Source organism: Talpa europaea (assembly GCF_964194135.1).
Source record: "Talpa europaea genome assembly, chromosome: 9".
NCBI lineage: Eukaryota > Metazoa > Chordata > Mammalia > Eulipotyphla > Talpidae > Talpa > Talpa europaea.
Window position 1 is genome coordinate 41,162,859 of NC_140076.1, and position 14,185 is coordinate 41,177,043.

General features: G+C 35.6%; 1 protein-coding gene across 1 annotated transcript in view; it reads left to right on the top strand.

Moving 5' to 3' along the window:
- Window positions 1-14,185, top strand: part of COL24A1 (collagen type XXIV alpha 1 chain) — a gene marked incomplete at both ends in the record, with an annotated part of 264,900 nt that overhangs the window by 177,820 nt on the left and 72,895 nt on the right. Inside the window, 5 exons of the mRNA XM_084243185.1 lie at window positions 2,350-2,403; window positions 5,079-5,132; window positions 5,315-5,368; window positions 6,629-6,682; window positions 6,835-6,942. Of these exons, the coding sequence (XP_084099311.1) occupies window positions 2,350-2,403; window positions 5,079-5,132; window positions 5,315-5,368; window positions 6,629-6,682; window positions 6,835-6,942 (324 nt within the window). The remainder of the gene's footprint in view (window positions 1-2,349; window positions 2,404-5,078; window positions 5,133-5,314; window positions 5,369-6,628; window positions 6,683-6,834; window positions 6,943-14,185) is intronic.

Genomic DNA, 14,185 nt, shown 5'->3' on the forward strand with positions numbered 1-14,185 from the left:
AATTTTCTTTCTCAATGACTCGCTGTTTGTACAATAATTATTACACTGCCACACACACAATCACATTTATAAGCCCAACTCTATAATAAAAGACCATTTAGAGAAGCCAAATTCTACATCTGATGGGCCAAAAGGTACAAACATGACAGAAATGCTGTTACATCAAGAATACAAATACAATTTCATAAATGCTACTCAATTGCAGACTTTCCGTGGAAAATGGATTATAAAAAGGAAAGAACTTGTCACACCTACTTTCTCACAATTTATCCTTTATTGCCTATGAAGTCATTCTGGTTAGTGGTATCAGATGTAATATGCTGTAACATGCTTCTAAGATTTACAATACAATGTAGTATTTCAAACTACTGAACTAATCTTATCCATCAGTTGACACAAATGTTTACAGGTGACCTCTGCATAATTCATTTAGCTAACAGCAAGTGGAAAATGCTAACCCTCACAGAGTTATTAAACCAAACTGTGTTCCTGCCCTCCCTTACATATTTAACTATGATGTGAACTCTCTAAACAATAAATAAAGAGTTGGCTATATAAAATTCATTCCACAGCATCTTTGATATGGCATTGATTTTATTAAACTTTAACCTTCTCCCTATTTAGTACATTTTAACCAGCTATCCCAGTTCTAATATTTACTTCATCAAAAATAACACAACTCTCTTTAGCAGTGTTTACTTAAATATGTCTTTCTTCTGAGAAGTCTGTAGCTCCTTAAAGTCAAACACCATTTCTTATTTGTAATCCTCTTCCCTGGTATATCTACCCAATACATGTTTGTTATACTGAATTGACCAAAAAAAGTCATTTACACAAGGCATAATCCTTTAGCCAGTAATATCAGATAGAGTGTAATGAAATGAAAACTAATTTAGTCTTAATAAAGAGCATATTTAAGTGTGTCAGTAGAGTTGTGGAAATGGCAATGACAATATCTTGGGATTTATAAAGGAAGGATTTATTATTGTGGCCATAAATGACTAAATTGCTTAATAGCATCTTGAAACTGACAATTCAGAGACAGTAAATAAAATATAAATCATTTTATAATGGATATAATGAATTTACTGTATATATTCAAGGAGCATGGTCAAATCAGAAAAGAAAATAACAAAAGAAAATTGGTAAAATGATGGACTTAGAAGTCATATTGAAACATTTATATTTGAGAATAATAAACTAGGAGTATACAGCTTTTATATCTCCAATACTGGTTAGAGTTGTTTTCTTTTTCCAGACAGTTTTCAAAACTGCTTTCTTCACTACAGTGCAAGTATTGGGATTTGAATAGTTGGCCATTCATTTAACAAATAGTTATTAAGAATTTGGAGTGTAATGTAAGCATGGAGTTTTCAGTCCAATATAGCAGTACACATGAAATAATCACAGAAGTAAACTAATAATTACAAATGAGATACCTTCCAGAAAGTATCGGAATCCAGCTCTGAGAGAACAAATAACGGAAAAACTATCCTAATGTGGGATTGTGTAAACTTCTCTGAGGAAAAGCATTTGAGCTTTGATTTGAAAGATCAATAGTAACTACCTGGGAAAAAATGTGGGAAGGTCATTCCAATGAGAAGTCATTAGCTGGGAGTAGTGCAAGGTAAGGATGGACAGGGAGGCAGGAACCAAAACACATACAAATTCATGAGTGCTATTCCCATGAATTTGTATTTTTACCCTAAGAACAGAGAGATATCATGGATGGGATAGGGCTAGTTTTATAACCAGATTATTGTTTCATAAAGATAATTCAAATGAGAAAATAGAGATCAAACTAGAAAGGACCAAGAATGACCTTCTTTTACAGTAATCCAGATAAAAGAGCCCTTTCGTTTAGCAGAGGAAAGAAGTGGGTAGATATAAAATATTCAGAAGGAAATAAAATCAACAAGAGGTATACTGTATGTGGACATATGATTCCTGAGTTTCTGGCTTGAAAACCTAATGAGAAGATACTAGGAATATTGGTGGAAAACTAGGTTTGAGAATGAAAGTTTATAAATTCAGTTTAGCCACGTTGAATTTGAGATGTCTTTGAGAATGGTGAAGTTGGCTTTAGTTATGGAGCTTTAGTTATGGACTGTACTGAAGTTAAAAATATTTGAGTCACTGGCCTAGGCATAAGAAAAGGAGATCTAAGGCTGAATTTTGAAGAAATTCTATATTTAATATATGTTGGTAGAAGAGGATGAAACTTCAGAGAAAGTAAGATGAAAATCAGACTCAGGAGTTTTAATTTTATTAATTTTATGAGTATTAGTTTTAATAAACTTTAATATAGCAAAACTGATTCTCAGATCTTAAATTTTATTTTTAATATAGGGACCACGAGGACTTCAAGGTGATACTGGAACCCCTGGAGAAATGGGTGCTGAGGTAATTTGGGGGAGCTCTTTCTTGTTAGTTCAATACCCAATGCTTTTTTTTAAGATTCTTCTAATGTCAAAGTTGATATATTAGCTATATTTTATGAAGAATAATTCTATAGTATTTTGTGCAGTCAAAAAATAAAAAAAAAATTCCATTAAAATCAAGGATGAATACTGTACCTAATTTTACACATTTAAAGTTTTCCTTTTAACGGTTCATTTAAGTGATATAAAAAAGTGAATAATCCTTCCCCTCTACTGATTTAGAATTATACTGATAATTCTTCACTAGAAAGTATTATATATCCTTTATAGAAGAATATTGAGAGGTGGCCGCTATCCGGGATATATTTTGTAATAATCAACCACTCTTATTATAATTTTAAAATCCTGCCACTTCATTTTTGTTGTTTGTTAACTTTTACCACTAAATAAGTCAGACATACTATCTTCCTTCTGTAAACTGCTTTCTCTTAGTTCTGCTTTTACATCAAGAGCAATTGTATTAGCCTTTCTGAATCTTAATGTGTAACTGTACTTTCTTTTCCTCAGCTTCAAAATCATACTATCAGTGACCTCAATGAGCAATATTGTCTGAGAACTCTTGGCTTGATAGCTCAAACTCATGTTTTTTCTTTTAATCTTACTAAATTCAAGCTGAAGTAGGAGACTGAATTTGTATCACATTAATAGTAATATGATAATAGTGAAAATCTGTGGAGCAGTTTTCATGTACCTGCCGGCATTTATGTGTTTTCCCATGTGAATGAATTCTCACAGAATTCCTATGAGATAGGTGTGTTATTCTCATTCTAAGGTGAGGAAACTAGGGCAAGAAATAGTTAAAAAATTTGCTCCAAGAGCAATAGATAGTAGTGGTAGAACCTGGGTTTAAATTCAGGTGCTCTCCTCCCAGAACCCATTCTCTTAAGCGCTGTGCCTCTCAATATGTAATGATGCCTCTTTGTGCAAAGGTGTCATTTTTCAGCAGTTTTCAACTAGTATTAGAAATGGAGAAGGCAATTTACAATAATGTGCCAATCCATTACTGGCATAGGGAAAGAGGTACACAGAGACCAGAAGATTGACTGTTTGATTTAATGTAAGAAAGAAAGAAAAGAAAGGGACTGGCAGACTGGGAAAAATTAGAGGCTGAAGGAGGTCTATGAGATTAAAGGCAATGAAGGAAGTCCCTAAAGAACTGGAATCCTCTCTCAAGAGTGGTATATTAAATTCTGTCATTTATGAGGCATCAGAAACCCAGACAGTCTCACCTCAGAGTTTTTTCTCTTAAGTACCAGACTATACTGTCTCTGGTAACCCGAACATCACAAAAGCAACTAAAAGGAAATTTAAACAATAGAATTTTTAAAATTGGGTAAATAATGGTCAAACAGAAAGAGTATAAAGCAACTAAGCTTTTAGTAAAGTGGTATATCAAGAAGTAAGGTATACTTCTTAAGTTATAGAATTAACATTAGGAGAACTGAAAAATTATTTTAAAAAATAATAGCCATTGATGAATGTGGCTGGGGTTTTTGTTATAAATCCATGTGTACTGTTGTGCATGTATAGTTTGCATTTTAAAAAAAGTGAATATGGATTGTGAGCCTGCGTCAAAATAGAAAACTACACTTCCTCACATCTGAAAGACTCTAGGTATCTAGGTATCTAGGTATATTTGAAGAGGTGTGAATCTATACCTCCAAATCATATACTATGTTATAAACTAATTTTACCTCAATCAAGAAAAATTTTTAATGCTGCAATGACATACAGATAAGTTTCTCAACCATAGATCTGAAATACTGCGAAATCCGTAAAAGATACAAAGCAAACAAAATACTTTGGGGCAAAATAGTATTGTGAGTGAATGTTTTAAATATAAAACCATGGGAATTGTAGTAGACATGTGTGTGTTTCAAATTGTGTATTTGTGTGTTTACACACGCACTCACGCACACACGCACGCAAAGTAATAGAAAGCCCCAGTCCTGTTCTTCAGAGAACAAGAGAGGAGAGGGAGGGAGGAAAAGAAAGGAGGAGCATACATAATTTGCTCAAAAACAAGACATATCTCTGAGACACAAAACCAATACCACAGCCATTGTCGAGCTCCTGACCTCGATATAGTCAGAAGTTGCAAGATGTTGTGTGTTTTCAAGATAGAAGGAAAACAAAGTTTTCTAACTGAACCCAACTCAAATAAATTAATTGATTAATCTTTCTCAATATAAATAATTTTTATTTTTACTGCATGATATATTTTATAAAACCAATAAAGAAAACTGATTTTTTAATAGAGTGTTTTCTGGAGAGCTCAACAGAAATGGATGGGGAGAGTAAAGGGTCAGAAAGAAAACATAGAATATCATAATGGGAAGGTAAAAAATCAGAAGAAACAATGGGAGGTAGTTTGTCTTTCAGTCTGACCATGGATTAAAGAATGAGAGAAAGGAGTAGAAGAAACTGGTCTTAAAAGTCCTGATTTAGAATGATATTGTTTTGGTATCTGAACTGTTGTAAGGTCTCAGAAATTATATGGTCTATGCCATCAAATTAATAAAGGGGCAGCAAAGACCCTATCTCACCCTTGAGCTAAAAATGACTACCATCTTCTTATGAGTTTGTCCTTGTAATTGGTGACGCAGTGTGCACATATGTCTAAACATTCTCTTCTAGGGACCTCCGGGAATTGAGGGAGAATCTGGCCTGCAAGGCGAGCCAGGTACAAAGGTAATCGTCCTAAATAATAAAGGGGAGGGCTTCTAAATTTTCACTGAGTCCCCTGTGTTTTCCACATGATGGCAAGTACCAGAACAGCAGATAAAACAGGAACTAATGGGAACCCCTTTCCTTATGATATGCCCTCTGTGATTACTGGACACACCATTTTAATCTTTCCTTTGTTCCTTCAGGGAGATGCTGGACCAGCAGGCACTGTTGGAGTTGCTGGGGAGCCCGGGTTACGAGTAAGTGCCTACTGGAGACCGTCTTAATGCACTGGTCTGCCTATTTCAGCAAATGAAAACTTAGCCTAAAGACTTCAGAAAATAGTGTAATAAACCTTTCTGGTGCTTTATAGAAAATGTTTGTCTTTATTTGATCATTTCAAAATGTTGACATAATCTAGTAGCTTTAGAGTTCTAACCTCTTATATCCTTTTCTCAGAATCAGAAGAACTCTCCATAACCCTGGCCAAATAGGTGGAGTCGCTGTGATAGCTGCTTCTTAATGTTGACATTAAGAAGAAATTGACAAAATCTAGTGATCAGTACTCAGGATATTTCTTAACCTAACAAAACAGGTTAACAAAAAATAAATAAATTAGAATAATGCACTGTTAACATGATTCATGGAAATAATTGTAAATAGTTGTAATTAGATTACAGAAGTTATTCTTATATAGACAACCTTTTAACTGTGGTTGAGGCTTTTTTTTTTTAACAAGATAGTTGCTGAAATCATTTTAAGAGGCATTTATTTACTAAAAGGCAAAGTATGGGGATTAGTTTTGCATCCTGTTTCTTTCATTTTCCCCTTTTTTTTTTTTTTTACAGGGGGTGGGTAGTGGAAAATCAGGGTAATGGAAATATCTCTGGAGGGAATAATGGGGCAACCGTGAAAAAGCACTGATTAGTTTACTTCTAAACCGTTCATACAACAACAGAGCCGGTACTACTTTTGGCTTCATAAAGTATGGCTCCACATTTCCATAAATTCTCTAGCTAGAAGACAGTTTCTTGATGATTACCTGGAACTTAATCACTGTTTCTCTTTTGTAGGGTAGAAAACACAGACCCTAAAACTGTGGTATAGTGATCAAAATTTAACTGAAGTAAATTTAGTTTACATTAACCCATGTACCTTCAGTATGGCAAGGTAATATAATTTTGTGAGGTACAGAATGTATATTCTGTCCTTAACTCAGAAACGTACATTAGGCTGTATAAATTTCCAGAGTTACCAAGTTAGTGTATATCACCTTTAATTATCTGAGAGACTTTAATATTCTGGTGCCATCTTGTATTTGAATTTATAATGTTGTGTCTCTTTAAATTATCTTCAGAGCTTTTCAGCTAAATTAAATCATGCTCTTACTGTTAAATCCTCCTTAGAAATAAAGTAGAAATAGGAATAAATACACAAATCTACTTTCTGTAGATGCCAGGGGGCAAAAATAAAGATAAATCATGTAGCAAAATAATAAATCTGTTTCTACTACAAAATAGGGTGAACCAGGAGCTTCTGGAGAAGAAGGTCTCCAAGGAATAGATGGATTAAAGGTAAATTATACTTTTAATATTATGTGTAATGTAGATGTTTCTGTGAAATTTTTTGAATATTATTTTTGTGTGCCAAATAAAAATTTGCTTATGATACAATTACTTTTCTGACTTCCCATTCTTAATTTTTTTTTTTTTTTACTGCATTACAGGGACCCCCAGGAGGAAAGGGAATTCCTGGAGAGGATGGAGAAAAAGGAGAGACAGGCTCACTAGGGACCACAGGGTCCTTAGGTAGTCCAGGTGTAATGGGCCCTCGGGTGAGTATTGCTAAGTTCTTTGTCAAATAGTCATCTCATTCCCCTATGTGTATACACACACACTTTTTTTTTTAGTCATTATTTTTATTTGTACTGAAGTGCCATTGTTTTACATCCTTGCTAGTGTTTCGAGAGTATAGGATTCCCTTTCCCTCAGGTGTAGTCACAATAACACTCCTACCACCAAAGCACCCATAATCCTTCAGCATTTTGCTTTAGGCCTGCCCCCACCAGACCCATGCTGTCCCCCACTTTCCCCATCTTCTGAAAGATATGTGGTCAGCTTTCAAAGTTTGGTTTTAGAGCCTCCCCTGATGGCGCAGGCGGTTGAGCGCCGTGCTGTGAAGGTGTTCGCAGCCTCTGCAGCTCTGGTTTGATCCCGGCCAGCCGGCAAGGATCCCACATGGCAAGCAGACCTTTCCTGTCTCGCCCGCTGCTTCCCTCAGCAGTGTATTTCATCAGTCTGCTTGTTCTGTTCCCCACTCTGTCTCTGGTGGGTCCTCTCACTCCCCGCATCTCTGGCCTGTACCACAGTTCTTGTATAGAATAAAAAAAAAAGTTTGGTGTTAAAGTTTATCTTTGTCTGACTCTTAGTTTGGTTTCACTCTATTCTACCTATAAGTGACGCCATCTGGTATTTATCTTTCTCCTGGCTTATTTCACTTAGCATAAACCCCTCTGGCTTCATCTATGTTGCTGCAAATACCTTGACTTTATCATTTTTGATTGCTGAATAGTATTCCATCACACACAAAATTTCTGCTGACTTTATATGTCCTGTAATAATTGGAGGTTTGGAATTGTGGCTTGAGAGAGGAAAAAACCAAGGACTGATTATAAGTTTTAACATCCATGGAAAAGACCCTTTTTCCATGTGTCATATAAACCATGGAACTTCTTTTTTTCCTCCAGCTTTATTGAGATATGATTGACATATAACACTGTGTAAATTTAAATTGTACAATTTGGTAACTTGTTATACATTTGTGTTGCTAAATGATTACCACAATATTTAACACTTACCTCACATTGTTGCCTTATGTGTATTTGTATGGTAAGAATTTTTTTTTTTTTTTAGGATATATTGATTTTCATCTCGACCACTTTTTTTTATTTTAACATTTATCTTTTTTTACATTTTTTAGACAATATTTGCTTCCGCCCACCCCCTCATATTGAGTCCCCCTAGAATTTCCTTCCCCAAGGCACCCGTGCACCATCACCACAGTCCCCTGTGCTCCTCCCTCCCTCCCTCTGATCCCTCTCCCTCCTCCTCCCCTGCAGGATGTCTCTGGTTTATAATTGTCTGTTTTTGCTTTGTTGTGTTTTGCACTGATGTTATTTTTTTTACACTAATGTCTTATGGTTCCCCTATATTCCTGTTATAAGTGAAACCATCCGATATTTTTCTTATTCCTTCTGATTTATTTCACTGAGCATAATTCCTTCTAGCCATGTTGCTGTGAATGGCATGAGTTTATCTTTTTTGATTGCTGAGTAATATTCCATTGTGTATATATGCCACATCTTCTTGATCCAGTCATCTATTTTTGGGCATTTGGGTTGTTTCCAGGTTTTACCTATTGTAAATAGTGCTGCAATAAACATAGGTGTACAGGTGCTCTTTTGAATAACTGTTTTTGTGTCCTTTGGGTAGATCCCTAGTAATGGAATTGCCAGATCATATGGCAGCTGCATTTTTAGTATTTTTGTTTTTAAAGATTTATTTATTTATTTGTTTGTTTATTTGTTTATTTATTTATTTATACAAGCACTGGGTATAGTCAGAAGCATGGGAGCGTGAGAGAATTCACCAGAGCTAGAGCGGTGAACAGAACAGGCAGACTGACAAAGTACACTGCTGAGGGGAGCAGCGGGCACCGCAGGAGAGGTCTGCATGCCATGTGGGACCCTCGCCCGGCAGCTGGGGATCGAACCTGCGCTGCAGAGGCTGCAGGCAGCTTTGCAGCCCAGCGCTCAACCGCTGAGCCACCAGGGGAGGCCCCATTTTTAGTATTTTTAAGATCTACTCTTAGTAATTTTCAAATATGTGTTACAGTATTGTTAATTACAGATACCATGATATAGGTTAGATCCCTAGAGTTTATCTTATAATTGGAAGTTTGTATACTTCATCAACCCCTGTCCCTGCCAATCAGCAATCCACTGTTTCTATGATTCAGATATTTTGGATTCCACATATAAATAAGATCATATAATATTTGTCTTTGTCTATTTCATACAACGTAATGGCCTCAGTGTCCATCCATGTTTTCACAAATGGCAGAATTTCCTTCTTTTCATGACTAAATAATATTTATATATATATATAGGCTACATTTTCTATATGCATTCATCTATCAAAGGATGCTTACATTGATTCCGCAGCTTGGCTATTGTGAATAACTCTGCAATAAACATGGGATATCTTTTTGATATTCTGTGTTCATTTCCTTTGGATATTTACTGGAGGTGGGATTGCTGGATTATATGGTGGTTAAATTTTTAATTTCTTTTTTTTTTTTTTTTAAGAGTTATTTATTTATTTATACATGCACTGGGTACAGTCAGAAGCACGGGAGGGTGAGAGAATTCACCAGAGCCAGAGCAGGGAGCAGAGCAGGCAGAAGGACCGAAGTACACTGCTGAGGGGAGCAGCGGGCGGCAGGAGAGGTCTGCGTGCCATGTGGGACCCTCCTCCGGTGGCCGGGGAGCAGCCAGGGATCGAACCGGCGCTGCAGAAGCCACGGGCAGCTTCGCAACCCAGCGCTCAACCGCTGCGCCACCGGGGAGGCCCAAATTTTTAATTTCTTGAGGAACCTCCATAACATTCTTCATAATACTACCATAAACTCTACCAAGAAATACACAGAATTTCTTTTTCTCCACATTCTCACCAGGACTTCATTTCTTGTCTTTTTGATGATAGCCATTCTAACTGGTATAAGGTGCTAGCTCATTATGGATTTAATATACATTTTTCTAATCATTAGTGATGTTGAGCACTTTTTCATGTGCCTGTTGTCCATGTATATTTTCTTCAAGATAATGTCTATTCAAATAAGTACTTAGTCCACTTTAAAATCAGATTTCTTGGGTTTTTGTTAGTTTGTGTTGCTCTTGATTGTGCTACTTCCTTATATATTTTGGACAGTAACTCCTTATCTAACACATGGGACAGTATGATGTGCAAATATTTTCTTCTATTCCACAGGTTGCCTTTCATTTTGCTAATGATTTCTTTGCTGTGCAGAAGATTTTTATTTTGATTTAGCCCCACTTGTTTATTTTTACTTTTGTTGCTTGTGCTTTTAGTGGCATATCCAAAAAATTGTTGCTAAAACAGTGTTATGAAGGTTTTCTTTTGTGTTTTCTTCTAGGAATTTTATAGTATCAGGTCTTACATTTAAGGCTTTAATCCATTTTGAGTTAATTTTTATAAGTGGTATAAGATAGCTATAGAGATTCATTCTGCATATAAATATCCAGTTTCCCAATGCCACATTTCAATGTATTTTTGGTTTCTTTGTCAAATGTTAGCTGATTTTATAATCACTGGTTTATTTCTGAGATCTCAATCCTGTTCCATTGGTTTATTTGTCTGCTTTAATGCCACTACCATAATGCTTTAATAACTATAGTTTTGTATTTATACAGTTTGAGATCAGAAAGTGTGACACTCTTCTTAAGTAGGACCCCCAGCTGTATCTCTCAATTGGCTGTGACTCACTATTATGCTTCATGGTTGGACAGGTTCACTGTCCGGGCTATGTTGTTGGGTGGAGCTATAGGCCATGCTCTGCAATTTGGCAGGGTCACTGGCTGTATCCCAACATTGGACAAGGTCAGAGGCTGTGTTCAGCAGTGGGACAAGGCTGTAGGCTCACTTGTTGTGGTGGTGCTGTGCTGGGTGATGGAAGAGATGATGCTATCAAAGTAAAACCTCTTAACTGTCTAAACAGTTCCTTCTTGGTCTCTGTTTCAGTAGGGTACTTCAGTTTCACCCTCAGGATCTAGAATTTTTCCAGTGATGTCTTATCTATGGGTAATTGATTCTTGGTCTTTGATGAGACTGAAATCAGAAATGACCTCTGCCACTATCTCAATGAATTCACCTCAGCCATGGAACTTTTGTTCTAAATTATTTGAAGGAGAATGTTTTGTATTGCTTCAAATTGACTTTATTAAATAGTTCTGATTTTTCTTCACAGAACTGACATCATTCCTGTAGAGTGATATATAGCTCCAGATTAAATAAGAAATCCTTTGTAAGCAAAATTTAAGTAATTTAACTTATAAGTATCGATCCTAAACTGTATTATGACTTCAAGGGAAATTATTTCATTTTTAATTTAGGTAATATTTGGATATCCCTATCAGGTATTGTCGCCTTAGTACACCCACCACCAAATTACCCATACTCCAGCACCATACTCCATTGTGCTTCCTTCTCTACAGGGAAATTCTAAATGCCATATTTAACAAATTTCTCACTTCCAGGCAAATGAAAGATGTAAATTAGTAATGAGAAAGCTTTTCTCTTATTATTTCATTTATTGTATGTGTTGTATACTTCCAAATATGGCCTCTCTGGTCATTTTCTATTTTATTTTATTGTTCCCTTTATTGTATAGCTTTCAATGTCAGTTCTCCCCCAAGATTATCCCTTCTTTACTGCTCTAAGTGTTCTTGCCTTTAGAGGTGTTCTTATATCTTCTGAGTCATCACTTGTGACCCTGCCAGAAACTGATTTCTCTCTCCTCTGGACCCTGGTGGCCTTATTCAGCCTTTTAAAGATGATACACTAAATTTTAAGCCTGCAGGCCTCTCTCCCCAGAGAGAGCATACATAGCTCTTTAAAAATGGAATTCTGTCTGTGAATCATAGTGTCCAGTACTGTTTTTCCATGGCTATAATTCCTTTAATGATAATTAAAATAATTCTCTATCACCTCTTATACTTACATTTCAAAGTGACTTTGAAGAATGAGGGTGAATCAGAAAAAAATCATGGCTTGGCAAGCTGAGCAAATTAAGTCTTTTTTTCCTCTCTGGTTTTATAGAAGTAATAAAATACCCACTTCTTAACTGTCCTAGCCTCCAAGTCCTAGAAAACTGTGGCAGGTATTCTACTATAGCAAATACAAAGCTTTATGGATTTCTCCAAAAATTACCTTAGACATCACTGGTCCAGACACTTCGCAGTATTACTTCACATATATGCTCTCATAAAATCCCTTCAATAACCTATATTATTTAATATACCCCAATTTGGTGTGCTTTAGTATCCCCTTTTATACAGCTTTTAAAAGCTCAGTTCAGAGAAAGCTAAGAGGTTTACAGAAGATAATATAACAGATGATACCAGTTCCATTATTTGCTGACCTCTGTCCCTTTAAGCTACTTTTTTCAATGTGGTGATGAGCCATATACTTGTATATTGCCTCTCTAAGGTCCATCCTTTCAGAGGACTTATCCCCCTTTCATAAACATCAGGACTGTAAATAGTCCTGAGAAGTATAAACATCTCTTTACTTGGTGGGGAAAAAAATTTTATTTTCTCACTCTTTCATTTCTCTTTATTTTTTAAAGAATCTTCATCTTTGTGACTTACATAAGGAAGAATTTTTTTTAAGTGCAAAAAAAAATTGAATGTCACTCAGTCTTCTGGAAATTCTTACGAAATTTGAAGAAACTCATTAATAATCATTATAAGAAACTCATTAATAATCATTACTGTTATAGCACTGATTTTTTTTTTTTTTTTTTTTTTTAGTTCATAGCCAGTTCCCTAGGAGATGGGAATGGAGAACACTGAACTAAGCAAAAAGAAAAACCTTACCCTGCTGTGGGGATAACATAGCCAGGATTCTCAGAGAGGGATGATATAACATGACAGCTAGTGATGGGCAGAGCAGAGATGAAAAAGGGGCTCAAAACAAGGCATGGAAAAATGATAAACATGATTTCATCTGCATCATAATTTTCCCCAGGAACAACCCTGCCTCATACACATCGTTGTGCCTTTTTTAGTAACAACACATGTGTGTTTCTTTTTTATTCTTTTGTTGTTCTCCTTGGAATTTTAAATGCCTTTCAGCTCATAAACTTAATAAAAATGCCATGACATATTTTTTCAAAAGAATAAAATGATCCAAGGAGCTATTGCTTAATCAGATAGCCTGGTGTTGAATTTATTTTTGCACTCTAAAAAATTCTTCCTCGGGCATTTCACAAAGATGCTACCTTTGATTTCTGAAAAAATAAGTGAGCAAAAGAAATAAATCTTTTTTCTCAAGTGAAGAAGATTCTCTTCTTTATACAAGATTGGAAAGTGAGATGGTTTGGAACATGGGGCCAGGGACACAACAGTAACAGATACCCAAATCAATATGTAGACTTCTTTGGGCATAAAACAAATTGTGTATTTTATGCTTGAAATCTATGTTAAAATGTTCAGTTGCCTAAATATGTAACTCTGTCTGAGAAAAGTTTTTTTGGAAGCATCTGAGAAAAACATCTGCCTGACTTACGGTCTATCCTCTGTTTAAAAATCTACCACTGTTGTATCTACAATCTAAGCAGAAGTGAAGCTATCAAATCCAAAGTTGATGGAAATTAATGGAATGACGAAAAAGAATAACTGCTTAAGGGTAGGAATGTCAGCTAGTTAAGGGAAGAGAAACTTATTTTCACTAGGACAGTGAGAGAAAGTTTCTCTGGATAGGGAACAATTGAAAATGAAATTGTTTTATCCCTTAAGGACAAAATTTGGTTTGACGTATTGAAGCATGATTGTTTCCATGTGCTTAGGAGTATGATATCAATTATAGATGACTGTTAAGAGAAGATGAAACAAAAAGCACCCCTTCCTGAGAAGTTCTTTCAATAAGATTTTTTTTAATTCTATCATTTTTTATTGAATAAATATTATCAATAAGACCTTAAATTTATAAAGGTAAGAGGAATGTCATTCATTAGAAATGAAAGATAAGGCATATGTGTCTTGTTTCTGTGATAGTTTCCTTGGAAACCCTGAAAAATAATTGGTTGGGGAGTTTTAGATTAGTGGCAGTGAAGTGTTAAGAATTATCTAAATCTTTATCTTCTGAATGATTCCTTTGGCGCCAGTGTTAAGCTTCTTTGTTTTGAACTACTGTGTCATAAAGTAACCCAGAAATAGGAAGAGCCTTACACTGGCCACTGTGCCAGTGTTGTTCAAGCCCCTAAGCTACTACTAAAGA